This window comes from Equus caballus, chromosome 1 (genome assembly GCF_041296265.1).
Source record: "Equus caballus isolate H_3958 breed thoroughbred chromosome 1, TB-T2T, whole genome shotgun sequence".
NCBI classification, from domain to species: Eukaryota; Metazoa; Chordata; class Mammalia; order Perissodactyla; family Equidae; genus Equus; species Equus caballus.
The window spans coordinates 92,836,470-92,853,212 of record NC_091684.1 but is presented as its reverse complement, the minus strand read 5'-3'; the positions used below and the strand labels follow the sequence as shown (position 1 = coordinate 92,853,212).

Sequence of the window (16,743 nt, the reverse complement as noted above, 5' to 3'; positions counted from 1 at the left end):
GTCCAGCTGCCTCTGGACGGGGCACCCGTGCAGTGGTTTACCCCCATGACCGTGGAGGGCCCCATTCCTGCTTCCATCCGTAGGTCATACTTGAGTTGTTTTAAGTAAAACAGGATTCTCTCAGGGATGCGAATGATTAATTACACAACTCTTCCATTCTGTGCTATTCATCAAATGCTCATTGGGTCTCACAGAAAATTCTAGATTTTCCACCGGGTTGGGATTTTTTTAAAAAGCTACCAGTCACTTCTTTATTTTCTATCCATGCAGCATCACCAGTGTAGGAAAGTGTACATATCTGTTCATATTAGAGACGCCCCAACATTCGTCTCTGGGAAATCTCCCCTAGAATTCTATTAACATTAAAATGAAATACTGTCCTAAGTCAAGACAGGACTGCAACAATAAAGCATGCTGAAGCTATTTTTCTTCCCGCATTTATGATTCCCTGAGAATGCATCACCATTTGCCATCCATCCTCCATCCTACGCAGGCTCCACAGGAGACTGGTGCCCACCTACGAGAGTGCGTCCATCCGTCGATTTCAGGAGGGACGGGTGGACAACATCCGATCGGCGACTCCAGAGGCACTGAGCTTCGTGAAAGCCGTCACTGACTGCAAGGCTGCCGTGCTGGTAAGTCCTCCTCTGTGTGGGTCTCAGCTGTGAGCTGCCCGTCTGGCTGGCTCCCTGACAACCGGCTCCCTTGGCTTCTTTGTCAATGAGCAGCCCCTTGCAGCCCCGTGTGCTGCATCTCTGGTCTGTTCTCAGGATTCGGAGAAGCTGCTGCTCCTGAGGAATGCCATCCGAGCCCAGACTGAGTACACCGTCATGGTGAGTGACCTGTTGGCACCTCTCATTTGAGCTCATGACTGTGGGCTGAGCCCAGAGCGGGGTCTGCAAGAGCAGGGCCCCAGCACAGTCCGTGGGTGAGACCTGGGCCACCACCTGCCCAGCGACTTGGGAACATCACCCTGCCTCTCAGAGCCTCCTTTTTCTTATTTTTAGAACCCAGGTAACACACTACTCCTGCTTTTTACATGAACTTTTACAAGAATACAGTGAATGGCCTTTGAAAAAACAATACTGATAATAATAGCACCCAATATGTACAGCACTTTACAGTTTATACAACAAGAGTGGTCAAAGGTGAGGGGATGGCGCCCGGCCTGGCAACCTGTGGTGACTTGCACACCTTGCACAATCGCAGGTGAGGCAATATTTATTCCCACCCAAGGCTGGTTTTGCCTTCTTCTTTTCTGTGTATTTATTTGTATTGCCTGTGAATAAAAAGCCTTCGCTGAAAATTAATAGTGAAATCAAAATTGTAAGAGAAATATTTCCGTTGTTTAGGGAATCATTTATTTTCTAGCACTGCAAAGCCATCATTTGCATACAAATGACAGAGAATGAGGTAGTACTTGGGCTGGTGATCCATATATTAATTGCAAATCATTCTAATATAGTCTTTGAAGGATCATATAACCTATGAAAAGGAGCTCAAAGAATTTCACTCTATATACTTGAAGGCAAGTGTTAACACACCTCTGCGTTTTAGCACCAGCCAGTGTAGACTTTTCTCTAATTCAGTGGCTAGGTCCCTAATTCATCAGAAGTGCTTATTTTGGGGTAAAATCAAGCTCACTCTTATGTATTCAATGGATATTTTCCTGCTTTATGCCAGGCAAGGCGCTGGGGGCTAGGAAATAAAAAATGCAGCCCATAAGCCCCGTCCTTAGAGAGTTTACCGTGTGGTTGGAATTAGAGGTCTTTGGTTGATAAATCCCATCCTATATGAAAAGAGCCCTCAGGAAGGAGTAGACAGCACAGAGGAGCAAGCTCATTCCTCTGCTTGGGAAATCCAGGAAGACTTCCCAGAAGAAGTAGTGCTTGATATGAGACTTGACGGGTGAAGAGGTGCTTGTGAGGTAGGCATAGAAGGGAAGGATGGCCTCCGAAGGGAACAGCATGTGCAAAGGCAAAGAGTCTCAAAAGAGAAAGACACACTGGAGGAAACGCAAGCAGTTCAGCCTGTGCAGCATGCAAAGGACAGAGGAGCAAGAGAACTTCTGATGTCGGATTTCTCTGTCACAAAGCTTCCTCTGGTGACCAGGTAGAAAGGCTGGGTGAAGCAGGGCGTGGTCTGCCAAGAGACAGCAACAGTAAGTAGGAGCCTATATAATATTTAGGGCAAGCTGGGATGAGAATAAAGACATTTTCAGATAGACAAGGTCTCAAACTTTTTTCGTACTGAGCTCTTTCTTACAAATCCATTGGAGGATGTAAACTGTTAAAATAGGGGAATAAAACATAAAAGAGGAAGTCAGAGCCTCCAAAAATCACAAGATCCAAGACAAGAGGGGCCTGCCTGGTGGCACAGCGGTTAAGTTCACATGTTCCACTTCTCAGTAGCCCGGGGTTTGCTGGTTCAGATCCCTGGTGTGGACATGGCACCACTTGGCACGCCATGCTGTGGTAGGTGTGCCACATATAAAGGAGAGGAAGATGGGCAGGGATGTTAGCTCAGGGCCAGGCTTCCTCAGCAAAAAGAAGAGGACTGGCAGTAGTTAGCTCAGGGCTAATCTTCCTCAAAAAAAAAAAAAAAAAGAAGAAGAAGAAGATCCAAGACAAGAAAGGTGGAGAAAGAGGATGATAGCAAACGGAGATCCCAAGTTGACAGCTGTTCAGCAAACGGAGATCCCAAGTTGACAGCTGTTCAGCAGACCTAGGGAGGCCCGGGTCCACAGAGGAGCAGGAAGTGAGAGGAGGAATGAACTGATAAATTACCTGATACATTTTAGTGTATTAAGGGAAGTTTACACTTCTGGCTGAGGGTTTAGAAATCAATTATTTATAGAGATATAGAATGTTAAGCAAGTGGAAAAATCCTAATTTAACCATTTAAAAATCGTCAATTCTAGGGAAAACCAAAAGTTGAATGAGAAAGGAAATCTAATCACAATCCACTATGAAAGTCAGCTTCGCTCAGCTGTGAATACTTGAATGATTATAATCATGGAAACACAATGTTGATCAAACAGCAAAGAGTTAAAATGTAGCTCTTGGAAAATAAAATAAAGTAAACAAGAAAAAAAAAGTAGCTCTTAGGGAGCGGGGTTGCGGGGGGGGGGGGGGGGGGGGGCGTGTAAAAAGAGCCAAAGTTTCATCTTGTGTCATAAGAAGATCCTGGTAAATCTGAGAAATGCAGTGCTGGCTGTCTGAGCATGGCAGTTAGAACTAAGAAAGCCAATAGCCAAAAGGTTCCCACGGGGCTGCCTCTGCAGAGCGGGAATCGGTGCTGGCAAAGTGACATAAACTTTTGGCTTATTTGGGTTTTTAAACTATACAAATATGTGACTTTGATCATTTAAATTTTTATGAAAAATTTAGGAAAACATCCTCTAAAGCATTGCCATAGGGTTCTGTTGTGTTGACTATTTTAAGTTGATGAGAACTAAATGAAAGAGATGGAGGATGGGGAGAGGAGAGCTATAAAAATGCTTTGTGGTAGACGTGGTGCCTGGTTGGCCGGGAGGGATAAGCGACAGGGGCAAGAAGCAAGGAAACTCCAGATATCTGGCAAGCCTATTTGGTAGTGATAGTGGAGAAAGGAAATTTCAGCAAAGGATCAAATGCGGTCCAGATCCCCCGTCACATACTGTCACAGCACCACATGCTTTTCCTGCATAGCGCTGACCTCAGTTTACAACCACGAGTTTATCTGTACGGCTGGTGACTACCCGCCTCCCACCCACATAGGGCACCATAGGGGCCACCTCTAGGACTTTGTTCTCTGTTGTCGCTCCAGCCCTTAGCAGCACCAGGCACACAGTAGGCACTCAATGAAGATTCCCTGAATGAATGAAAGGCTGAATGATGAGTCATTTTACTCGTTACTACTCATGGCTGTCATCCAAACGGTCTGCTGAATCCACCCCAGTCGCTGCAGTGAGTTCAGAGATGGTGAGAACAGGGGTGGGTTGGCTGCTGCACAGAGCAGCTGCTGCTACAGATCTACACGAATCAGCGATGAAACAGAGGGAACTGGAGAAGTTTAAAGGGCACCCTGCTTCCTAGACGGGCTCAGAGTTCTTGCCCTCTGTCCTAACGGGGCACGTCTAAAGTGAGCTGTGGTTGTATAACTTGTCTTTTCAGCCTATAATTAGGTGTATTTGGAGAGACTGGGACCTCTGAGTCATTTTTATGCATTCATTCTCAGCTGAAAGAGAATGGCTGTCAAATCCTAAAACGTGCCTTGTAAACCTGAACAAAGTTCATTGTGACGGGAGGTTTTAACAGCTCAGTGGCCATCTTATGTAACTGTGAACCCCACCCCCCAAGAGTTTCTCGTAATTACCCTGATGTTGACCCAGAGGTTATTACTATAGGCTAGAGGGGGCCCCCCCATGTCTCCGTCAGCCCCCAAAATCACCCCAAATAAACAGGCAATCCAAGCAAAACCAGTGTGCACACTACACATGCAGCCTCAAGTGGGAAAGATGGAGAATGAGTGCCTGGCCCCACCGCCCCACTTCCGGCCACACCACCACCACCCCTGAGCTCCTCCCACACAGAAACTCTGGAGTCCCCACTGCTGTTATCTTATCCTTTAATAAGAGTTCAAATATCTTGTATTAAAAAGAAAAAACCTTTCCGCATTCAACAAGCTTTCTCCTTGAAAACGTCTGCTGAGCCTCTGCTAAGATGTCCAGTTTCTCTCCAAACGATTTCTTAGATTATGAATCCAGTTTGAGTGATTCTGGGCCCATGAAATGGCAGCCTTCGCTATTTCGCTTCAGAAACAGATCTTAATATTCTCTGTCTCTTATTCCTTGGGCTCCCACTGGAGGACAAAGTGTTGCTTGTGGTGAAGGTCTGCCCCGTGACAGCCCAGGGCACCCCTCCCCATGCTCGAACGGGACCCAAGGGTCCCGGGGCCCAGCACCTGTCCTCCGCAGACTCCTGCCCTCAGACTCACTGACCTTTAACTCAGGCATCCTCACGTTAGAATCCAACCTGCTCTGGACCCCTCCTGGGCATGTAGAAATGTGCAAGGGCCCAGGGAGCAGGGGCCACATAGTAAAGTGGTCAGTCCTGGGTGGCCACCCACACACATTGTCTGCAGCAAGCACTGGGTAAGTGTGATCCGTGGCCACTGGAGTCGCCATTAGCACTGAGGGCTAGAGACGAGGGGAGGAGGCGCGTGGGAGCCCACACCTCATTTCCTGTTCTTTGTCGTGACCACCTAGGCCATCACAGGGATGGCCATTGACAACCACCTGCTGGGGCTGCGGGAGCTGGCCCGAGACCTGTGCGAGGAGCTGCCCGAGATGTTCACGGATGAAACATACCTGATGAGCAATCGGTTCATCCTCTCCACCAGCCAGGTACAGCCCTAGTGTGGCCGTCACCCGAGAGGCCACTTAGTGTAACCAGAGGACTTTCTAATGAGCTCAGGGACTACAGGTTGGAGTCAGGCAAGTCCTGGCTCTGTTTCTTACGAGCTGCGCGACCTTTAGCAAAATGCCCTACATGCAAGGAGGCTGGTTCCCCCATCTTGTAAATGGGAGTACCCATGGACACCACCTTAGCAGAGGTGGACAGGATAAGAAGGCACCCATTCTTGTGCCCTAACCACTATGCTCACTACCTTTCAATCTGTCACCTGAGAGGTGGTGTTCCACCGGGGTGCCCACAGGCCCTGAAGCCTGAGAGAGGCTGAGTGAAGTCCTGGCTCAACTAGATGCGACGATGTAGGTTTCTAGAAAGCTCAGCCCAGTGCCTGGCATGGACAGGGCCCTCCAAACAGGTCACAGGATTCTTGTAAAGGGCCACAGGACCCACAGCAGGCGATGCGCTGTCAGTCCAGTGTCTCCACCCAGTGCTGCAGGCTCGCCCGGTTGGAAGGCCACTGTCACAACGACAGAATGAAATCCATTAGGGAAAGACAGGAGTTTGGGAGAGAAAATACCACCCCCTCCCCGCCAACATCAATTTACTACAACCCCACCTCATCTGTGAAAGACTGGACGTGGGCAATAAAAGAGACGGAGAAAGTTGTGTTTGAGGATGAAAGCCCACTCAGTAATTTGATTTTGTCATTAGGGCAGTGAGCTTGCAGATGTGAATAAACGAGGGCAGAACACAACAACATAAATTCTTCAGGAAACCATCCATGGGCAAAAAGCGCTTTGGAATGGCTTTATGGCCCTCGGCTGTTGCACGGCAAATTTATCTGACAATGAGGTGACTCTATTAACAAGACTAATGGTTTGTTCTACCCCATTAAAACGGCCAGTGTCATTTCTGACGGGCCGAGTACACATCACCGGAAGCCTGTGGTTTAAAACAAACCCACGCAGTCACCTGCCCAAGAATGTGTTCTCTTTTCCCCCTGAGCCCAGCTAATAAAATTAATTCAGGGTGTGGTGGTTTGTTTTTTTTTTAATGAACATTTATGGCTTCAATGCCTTCAGAAACACATTTTCTTGGTTTGGGATCCAGATTACAAAATTTCAGCACTCTGATTCAAAACATACTAGGTACCTAACTAAAATTCCAGTTGATGGCAATCTCTGAAAGGCCCAGTGCTGGGTAATTGTGCATGGCCAGGCTGCGGAGAGAAGATCAGACCAGCCAGGCGATACTGACAGTAATTAAGGATGTGGGGGAAATCGACAGAAAAGACGGGCCAGACTTCCTCCAGTTCATAAATTACTCCCTCTGGGAAGACATCTAACTGTTGGGTGCCACCCGGGTGCCATTTAGTAAATTACCCTGATTGCCTCGGTGCCTCCAACAGCCCCCAGGTGAAGGAGAGACTCAGCCTGAGCCCCAGCCCCAGGCCACCCTGGGAGCTTCAGACGCCACAAGTCGAGCAGATGTCACACCAGGGAGTGGCTTATGGCCTCCCTTCTTCTGATGGTGTGCCGTGAGACAGGGTTGTTTTTACGACTCTGGCTGTGCCCATCCATGCTGAAGCAATCAATTGATTTGGTTAATTCAGTCAAATGCCCAGGTGGAAAATAGTCAGAGAAGCGAATAGCCCGTCAAGGCCCCCGGGGTTGCCGGAACGCCCTGCACTCCAGCAGGCTCTCCAGTGGCATTTCAGAACAAGCAGCTTCTGACCTGTCCTCTCCTCCAGGTGCCCACGACCATGGAGATGTTTTGCTGCTACGGTCCTGTGGTGCCCAACGGGTACGGGGCCTGCTACAACCCCCAGCCGGACAGCATCCTTTTCTGCATCTCCAGCTTTCACGGCTGCAAAGAGACCTCTTCGGCTAAGTTTGCGAAAGCTGTGGAACAGAGCCTCATGGACATGAGAGCCCTCTGCAGTCTGCCACCGTCTGCCGCGGGCAAGCCACTGGCCACAAAAGAGAAGGCAACAAGGCCCAGCCAGGGGCACCACCCTTGACTCCCGCCACTAGGGTTCACCTCCCCAAATCCAGCATTCCATAGCTGCCTGACCCTGCCGAACCCCTGCTCCCTACCGTCACCCCAGCTTTCTGTAGCTCCCTTGTCCTCAGGGCCCAAAACACATACCGCACTGAGGCACCCCACAAAGCTGGAGTCTTGGGAGGAAAGTGGCCCTCATTATGCACGGGAATCATCATTATTTATCAAGGTGCCCTCTGGCCTGTGCACTGGGAAATGGGACCAGCCTGGCTCGGAGGTGCCTGGGTGAGGTGGGGGAGTCCAGGCTGACCTCCCTCCGTGGCCTCAGAAGCTTAATGTCAGTGTTTGCTTTACCCAGCAGGACCTGGCGTGTCCCGGTGATGTTTCTGCCCAGTCAGAGAATGAGTCACCTTGTTACGAGCAATGTACCTAAATGAATCAGGAAGAAAGAGGCTAGCTCCAGGTCATTCCTCTTTTCTTTGGGGAGGAGTAGGGGGCTTTGTTTTTAGATTCAAAGCAGTCTGATCACGGCATTCAGGATAGCCTGCTCTGCGCCACGCAGATCCATAAGCACCGCATCCCCTACACACACGCAGCCCCAGTTCCTTTAAAATAGAGTGACCTGGGCCCACAAACATGTTTCTCTTTTTGCCTCCCAGGGGCAGCCTTCCATTGAGTTCAGAAAATCTGGTCTGGCTATTCTGAAAGGGAAAGAAAATCATCTGCCAGTGCCCTGGAGTTGTGGCCGCTCTCTGCTTTCCCGGGGGGCATCGGGGACAATCCAGGAGGAATAAAGAGCACAGCCCCCGGCAAGCAAGAGGGACGGAGGGAGGACCAGTCCACTTCCCCAGGGACCCTGCCACTTGCGTTTTTTCTGGTTGCTTTCACACTCCCCTTCACACAAAACACACCCCGACAGGTGATCTGCGTTTTAAAGAAGAGAGAGAGAGAGGGTTGCTTCGGGCTTTTCTGCTGTTGTTGATTTGTTTTGTTTTGTTCCTTCTTAAGAGAGGCTTTCAAGGAAACCATTGTGACATCAATTTCAGAAAATGATCTCAGTGGTCCAAGCAGGATGTCCTTGGACAGGTGGGTTCCTTTATGTGGAGGATGTCATTAGCCAGGGATTCTGACTAAAATCCACGTGGAAGAGCCCAGAGCAGGGCTCTCTGCTGGCCTTGGCGGCTGAGGGGACAGCCGGCGGAGAGCCGGGCTGGGGGGAGGGAATGGCCACGTCCACAGCTGCCCCCGACGGAGGGGCAGACAGTTCACAGAGCCGGAGTTGAGATTGTCCCAAGAGGCTGTGATCATTGAAGAGATGTGAAAGGCACTTCCCATTGGGGCATATTTTTATGGGGAATCTAAAATGGTGAGGGAATGGGAAAGCAACCAGAAAAATCTAAGCTGCAAACAGCGGAGGCACCTGCCTCTGCCTGGAGGAGGCGCAGAGCTCAGCTCCCATCACTGGAGTTCTGAATTCTGCTGTGCTCCCTGTGGCGGGTGGGGAGGGTCCTGAAAAAGCATCACTTGCAACCCCAACCACCCCCCACCCCCCGCAATCCTGCTGTGCTCTGTGTCATTCTGAGCACTCCACTCTGGCCCGGGGACCCTGCATGGGTCCCTTCTGTGCAGGCTCTCGCACTTTGACCCATATTGAAGCAGGTGGGGCTGACATGGGGAGGGCATTTCGACCTTTGCTCAGCTCTTTGAAAACATAAACAGCCCCAGGCAGTGACCTCTTGAGCCCTGGTTTTAGACTGAGGATTTCTACTGAAGGATCTGGGAGATTCTGATGCTGCCCTTGCAAGTCATTGGTCTGTGGGTCCACGCTTCTTCCCTCAGACATCCATCTTCCTGCTCCCCTTGAGAAGTGGCAGCCCGAGAGTCCTAGGGATGTCTGGGGAACTGCTGTCCACCTGCTGTAAGTTGACCCAATGCCACTCATCTCTTCTCCCGAGTGACTACAGTGCAGATCCGAATTGTCTGCTGGGTTCCCTCCATGGATTTCCGGGCAGGCAGAGAGCTCTGGTTTTGGGGTTGGGCAGCCCTGCTGACCTTGGCCAAGAGACTTTAATGCCCAGAGACTCAATTCCTTCCATTGTCAAATGGGGGCAGGAATGCACGGACCTTGTGAGGCTGTGAGGATGGTGGCTCACGCGTGTCAAGGGCCTTACACGAGCAGGTGGGCAGGGTGCCCACTGTCGGGATGGGGTTACTCCAGCAGGCATTGTTTAGGTGACTTTTGTTTCAAACATTTTACACTGATTTGACAGAACCAAACTCCCCTCTGCCATCCTCTGAGCATAGGGACAGGAACTGACCCTGTATACTCAGATATCAAGCACGCACTGTGAGGGCATTGAGAATGTGGATGGTGGACGTTTGGCAGCACGGAACACTTCCTCTCTCCGAGGAAGGGGCTGGAAGCTGGTCTTCCCGCTCCAAGAACAGGTGGGTGCACTGAGTCTTTATGCAAAGGCAACACTGAGCCACGGCTCTAGGCATCTCTGTGGGGACCCCGGGAAAGGAGACTGTTCCACGCGTCCCCAGAGAGATGAAAAATGAAACCTGGAGACAGTCATTTTGGGACAGTGATGCATAATAAAAATGTATGTGGCCACCTTACAATACTGCTAAGTTGCCAAAATATATAAAGTTGATATTTGAGTTCTATTTTTATAAGATAGTTCTAGATTTATGGCAATATGTACATGTGTATTTATAGCCTTTCAATTTTAAGTTATAGTTTTGTGCTTTAAAGAAATATATGTATGACCAAAGAACCATATATTGAAAGCACTATATTCAGATGATTTCAAGACTGTGAGTCTGTAATCAATAAAAAGTCATGCCAAGAAAGATGGAGTTGGCCATTGTTTCTACCCAGAAATGCTATAAACATTTTGTTGTAAATTCCGTGAGGTGGGTCAACAATTTCTTTGCTTTGTTTGAGGTCTGTCAGCAGCAGCGACAAATGTCTGAAAGATACAGGGGCCAGGGGTGAAAAGGAGGAAGGAACTTCGTCTCCCCTAGTGTGTGGCATGCCTCCATGGGGTGGGGTGAGGGGCACAGAGCCTTCATGGGGTGTTTGTGGTCAGGTTGGTGGAAACCTGGGTATACAGATGGGCATCTCCACCTAAGCCTGCACAACATGTGTAGGCAGAATGGAGTGGAAGGGAAGCTCCAGGCTCGGAGATGGGATGCCTAGACCATAAACCTAGCTCTATCTCCAACTTGCTGTGGACTTTGGGGACGTCATTTCCCCTCGCTAGCTCTCAGTTTCCTCATCTGTAAAATGGGGATGTTGACATCAGCGCTACGCACTTCCAGGGTTGTGGTGAGGTGACGTAAGATGGTCATTATTTAAAAACCCAGGAAGTCACCTTACACCCGTTAGATTGGCAAAAACATCCAAAACCAAGAGCGACAAATGTTGGAGAGGTTGTGGAGAAAAAGGAACCCTCATACACTGTTGGTGGGAATGCAAACTGGTACAGCCACTATGGAAAACAGTATGGAGATTTCTCAAAAAGTTAAAAATAGAAATACCCTATGACCCAGCCATCCCATTACTGGGTATCTATCCTAAGAACCTGAAATCAGAAATCCCAAGAGTCCCTTGCACCCCTATGTTCATCGCAGCATTATTTACAATAGCCAAGATGTGGAACCAACCCACATGCCCAGAAACTGATGATTGGATAAAGAAGATATGGTGTATATATACACAATGGAATACTACTCAGCCATAAAAAAGACAAAATTGGCCCATTCGCAGCAACGTGGATGGACCTCGAGGGTATTATGTTAAGTGAAATAAGCCAATCAGAGAAAGACGAACTCTATATGACTCCACTCATAGGTGGAAGTTAATATATTGACAAGGAGAACTGATAGGTGGTTACCAGGGAAAGGGGGGTGGGTGGGAGGAGGGCACAAAGGGGGAAGTGGTGTACCCACAACATGACTAACAATAATGTACAACTGAAATCTCACATGGTTGTAATCTATCATAACATTAATAATAATAATAAAAAAAAACCCAGGAAGTGATGTAAAAATCTAGCATTCTTATTGGAGGCTCACAGGTACATGAGTACACAGGTTCCTTCACCCTGCACAGGACAAAGATATATTCAAGCTGCAGGACCCCCTCTGTGGCCACAGTAATCCACAGAACCAGGACTGAGATGCCTCCAAATGCAAGCCCAAATGCTTTCCAATCAGACCCTAAAAGGACCCTTAAATTGTACGAATTTGTATGACTGGGATGCGGAAAAGGCATTATGCAAAAAGATAATGGCTGAGACTTTTCCAGGAGGAATGGAGAGGATAGGAAGGAACAGGATCAAAGTAATGTGGGTTTGCTCTTATTTACCCCATATATCACACATGGCCCCAAAATAACCAGAAGTAGACAACAGAGAAGAATATGGACAGGCACCCCAATCCCCTACTTACACAATAATGCCACCTGCTCCTTGCTGTCTCTGAAGGTCCTGTGGGGTGGGTGCTGGTACATTCAGGTAAAAATGCAGGGATGGGTCCCTCCTAAGTTCACAAGAGTGACCAGAAGTTTCCAAATTACACCCAAGAAGTTCTGCTTGGGGTGGGGGGAGAATGAGTGCCTTGGGTTCCCTTTAAAATTCAGCCAATCTCAGGGCTGGTCTGGTGGCATAGTGGTTGAGCTCACGCACTCTGCTTCAGCGGCCTCGGGTTCCTGGGTTCAGATCCCAGGCATGGACCTACACACCACTCATCAAGCCATGCTGTGGTGGTGTCCCACATACAAAATAGAGGGAAACAAGCACAGATATGAGCTCAGGCACAATCTTCCTCGAGCAAAAAGAGGAAGATTGGTAAGAAATGTTAGCTCAGGGCCAATCTTCCTCACCAAAAAAAAAAGAAAGAAAGAAAATTCAGCTGATCTCCCTGCTTTTATGTTTCCCTTTCAAAGAGGCCTCTTAAGTCTGTAGGATGAATGATATGCCACCCCTGGGAAAAGCTGGCCTCACATCACACAAGAAGACCTTTCTAAAAGCTCTGTTTTCCCTTGTTTCCTAAGGACCAACTCTCTCCTTGTTCTTTTCCTACTGCTTCCTCCATCTTGTGGGATTTCACTTCCTATTTCTGTCCCACATATGTCACCAGTCCCCAGGGTTCTGTCCTTGGTCTCTATTTCTTATATTCAGGAGCAGCAAAATGCCAGGCCAAGCTGATACACCTATTAAAACATACACAAAAGAGGAAATTCTTTTAAATATATAGTCAAGTTCAAAAGAAATAAATCCTCACATTCCAGAAAAAAGGAAAGTTGTCCAAAACAGAGCAGGGAGTGGGAGCTAAAGGTTTATCAGACCAGACACAGACTCTGGCTGACAGTGGGGTTTACCACCCCTGCAAGGTGAGAGGACGTAACCTCTGCCATGTGAGGTGGGAGATGCAGCTAACCTCCTCGCACAAAACCGGGACCTCAAAGGGGTGTCCCAACCCTGTGAAAAGGACTAGAAAACCCCTCCTATCAGCCCAGGGGAGCATCAAGGAACTGTGCCAACACTCATGGCTGTAGATGGTGGAAAAAGACATCCATGAGAAATTAAACTATAAACTTGTGTCGTATGTGGATGTGGAATCTGAATTTATACAACTTATCTGTAAAGCAGGAATTCCAAGCCAATAATGTTTTAAAAAATAAATAATTGCCTGGATCAGTGAAATCCAAAGGGCCTCAAGCAGAATCAAATACAAAGCCACTTTCCACAACCCTTGACACACCAAGCTCCCATAGAGGGAAAAGACTCCATTCAAGATGAGCTCACAGTCAAAAACTACAAACAGCACAAGAAATGGCTCACAGGAGGGAAAGCAGCAAGTATACAGGAGAATTAACATCAGAAAGGCTGGAGAGAATAGATGACAGAGAGAAGCTATAAAACAGATATGTCTAACATTGTAAAGAAATAAAAATACAAAGGAGATACATGTAAGAGTTCAGGAAGGAGAGATTAAAGAGAATTCAGGACGGGCAGGGGAAAGCGCTATTCAAAGAGAAAATGGCTAGGAATATTCCAGAATTGAAGAAACACGTCATCTAAAACTCATGAGTCAAAGAAGAAATAATAATGGAAATGTAAAAATCCTTACAGCAGAATGACAATAAAGATATCTTATATCAAAACCTCTGAGATACAGCAAAAGTCATGCTTCGGGGAAAATTTATAGCTTAAAATACTTATATCAGAAAAGAAGAAAGACTGAATACTGATGAACTAAGTGTAACTCTAAAAAGTAACAAAAAGAACCCAACAGTAAACTCAAAGAAAGTAATATGGATAAAAACAACTATCAATGAAGAAGAAAATAAAAAACAATAAAGAAGCCAAACAAAGCAAAAGTTGGTTCTTTGGAAAGACTAACAAAATAGACAAGTCTCTGGTAAAACCAATAAAATAAAAAGAGAAAGTCAGAAATAAATAATATTACAAATAAAAGTTGGCATATCTACAATAAAGTAGACATTAAAAAGGTAACAGGAGAATACAGCAACTACTTTACGCCAATAAATTTGAAAACTTAGATAAAAATAGAAAAATTCTTAGAAAAATATAATTTACTAAAATTGATGCAGGAAGAAACATAATTTCTGTAGAGTCTTCTAAATCTTAAACAAACTGAAACAGTACTTTAAAATCTTCCCACTCAGGAAAACAAGGCAAGGGGGGAACATAAAATTTTATAGACGTGTTCTACCAAACGTTCAAAGAAGTGATCATTTCACTTGTATACAAAATAAATAAGGGGATATTCCTTCTTCTTCTATACTCCCTTATTTATTCTCTGAAGCTTGTACAACTTTAATATCCAAAGCAGACTAGGACACACAATAAAGAAAAACTGAAGACTCATTTCACTCATGCATACATATCCAAAAATCCTAAACGAAATGTTAGCCAACAAATTCTAATAGCATATAAAAAAGGTAATACACTCATGACCAAATCAGCTTTATCCAAGAATGCAAGGTAGTTTAATATTAGAAGATATCTAAATGTCATTTACTCATCAACAGCTTAAAGAATAAAAATAATAAGACCATTCGGATAGATTATTAAAACACATTCATAAAAATTTGTCATTTATAATTTTTTAAATAAAAATCATGGTAAAATGAATTAGAAAAGAACTTAGATGACAAAAAACATCTACAAAAAACTTACTATATATCAACCTAAATAGGGAAATGTTGGAAATGTTCCCTTCCCTTTAAAATCAGGATAAAGAGAGGATATGCACTCTTACCATTTCTATTCGTCATTGCAGTAGAGGTTCTAGCCTGTGCAATACGATGAGAAAAAAAATAGGAAGGCTTAATAAAGGAAATAAAACCGTCATTATTTGTAGACAATGTGATTGTCTATATAGAAAACCCCCCAAAATTTACAAATAAATTGATAGAAATCATTTAAAAAGGTCAGGGTAGCTTAAATAAGATCATTACATAAAGGTCAATTTCATTTCATACACCAGCAACAAACAATAAAAATCACAACACAAAATACAGGATTTACAACAGAACCTAGCAAGAAATCTAACAAAAGACACGAAGACCTATCTGCAGATAATTATAAACTGTATTGAAAGACATTGAAGAAGATCTAAATAAATGAGAAACATTTCAAGACCACGAATAGGAAGGAAGGCCTCAGAAAGACATCAGCTTTCCCCAAACTGATGTCTAGATTCAATGCAACACCCGTGAAACTCACAACAGGGTAACTTCTGCTGCTGATAATGACAGACTAGTTAATTCAGACTAAGCTTCCTACAGAAGACGTCTTTAAAAATCTGGCATATATGTTTTCTTAAATCTTCTTGGACATCATAAAAGAGCTAACTGGATCAAGACCAGGGAGAGCATAGTGCCGGAAATGCTTTTCCTCTGGGGCTATCTAGTGATCTTGAATAGGCAACCTGGAAGATGAGATGCAATTTTTGAGTCTTTGAGGAGTCAGACATACAAAAATTGGAGTCCAGCACCACCAAGAGGGAACCCTGGTAAGCCACACCCTCTTTGCGCTAGGATGCTAAAGGAGTGCACCACAGGAATGAGGATAAAATATAAATAAACCAGCCTCCACATGGACTGCAGCCAGTTTCAAGCCATCTGGATGGCTCAGAAAATCTCAAGCTTTGAAATTGTATTAAGATGATCCCAGGTTGCTGGTGCTACCAGGACACGGCAAGAAACAAAAACAAAAAAAGTCTTCTCTAGAGGAAGATAACAACAGCCCTGGCCTCGAATTTTCCTACAAATAATTTTTCTCATATAATGGGTAGTACACAGTTAAAATAAAGCAAGCGTTCCAGGAGACACGACTAAATGAATGGAAACCAGCAGAAATAACAACAGAAACAGACACATGAGGTCTCCAGACAGTGGAATTCTCAAACACAGACTATAAAATAAGTATCTTTCCTATGATCAAGAAGATAAAGACTCCTAAAAAACTTGGCAAGAAACCGAAAACTGTAAAAAGTGGCAGAGCAGATTTGAAAAGGGACCAAATTAAAATTCTAGAATCGAAAAATAAATAACTGAAATGACCAACCAGATTGATGGTATCAATCGCAGCTAAGACATGACCGCAAAGAAAATCAGTAAACTAGACGACAGGTAAAAATGAATGAGTAAAGGAAGGAATACACACATACACATACATACATACAACCCGGAAAGAAGCATGGAAGAAAGAAAAACACAGAAGAGAAGAGAGAGAAAGAATACAGAGACGGTCTATTATATGTTTAACTGGAGTCCCTGAAAAGTGAGAAAACGGGACAGAAGCAATACATGACGAGGTAATGGCTTGAATTTTTCCAAAAACAGATGAAGGATTTAAATTCACACTTTCAAGAATCTCAAATCCCAGGCAAGATAAATAAAAAGAAATCTATGCATAGACACCTTACAAGAGTTTCGATTCCTGCTACACCCCTGACTAGCCTGGGAAGGTTGCGCCTCAGTTTTGTAAACAGAAAATACAACGTACTTCATAAAAATGGAAAAATGATTAAATGATATAATACACAGAAAGCACTCAGCACGTGGCCTGACACGTACTTTCTGTAACTGGCTGTAAACATTGGCTGTGGTTATTTGTCATTAACACTTGCCATACCAGGTTGAAATCCCATGTTTACCTGGCTATGAGGGTCTTAAAAGCAAGTTGCCTCCGACCACCAGGCCACCAACACACCTTTTGACATCCCACCAGCGGGCAAAGGACCAGAGAGCCAGGATCCTCCAGCTCCGCCTCCACCCGCCCTGGCCCCGCCCACCCGCGCGTGGCCA

The 16,743-nt window shown here is 45.8% G+C and overlaps 1 protein-coding gene and 2 long non-coding RNA genes across 3 annotated transcripts in view; 1 reads left to right on the top strand and 2 right to left on the bottom strand.

Moving 5' to 3' along the window:
• Positions 1 to 10,250, top strand: part of CHAT (choline O-acetyltransferase) — a 57,193-nt gene extending 46,943 nt beyond the window's left edge. Inside the window, exons 12-15 of the mRNA XM_023648083.2 lie at positions 494 to 635; positions 771 to 833; positions 5,249 to 5,386; positions 7,144 to 10,250. Of these exons, the coding sequence (XP_023503851.1) occupies positions 494 to 635; positions 771 to 833; positions 5,249 to 5,386; positions 7,144 to 7,413 (613 nt within the window). The 3' untranslated portion in view covers positions 7,414 to 10,250. The remainder of the gene's footprint in view (positions 1 to 493; positions 636 to 770; positions 834 to 5,248; positions 5,387 to 7,143) is intronic.
• Positions 5,650 to 7,259, bottom strand: LOC138923792 (uncharacterized). The gene is made up of 3 exons (XR_011437916.1): positions 7,128 to 7,259; positions 6,776 to 6,974; positions 5,650 to 5,910 (listed from the first exon to the last, which is right to left on the bottom strand). It is a non-coding gene; the product is annotated as an uncharacterized lncRNA (long non-coding RNA).
• Positions 10,178 to 16,728, bottom strand: LOC106782200 (uncharacterized). The gene is made up of 4 exons (XR_001379103.3): positions 16,593 to 16,728; positions 14,691 to 14,724; positions 11,853 to 11,942; positions 10,178 to 10,369 (listed from the first exon to the last, which is right to left on the bottom strand). It is a non-coding gene; the product is annotated as an uncharacterized lncRNA (long non-coding RNA).
• Between the last annotated feature and the right edge of the window lie 15 nt (positions 16,729 to 16,743).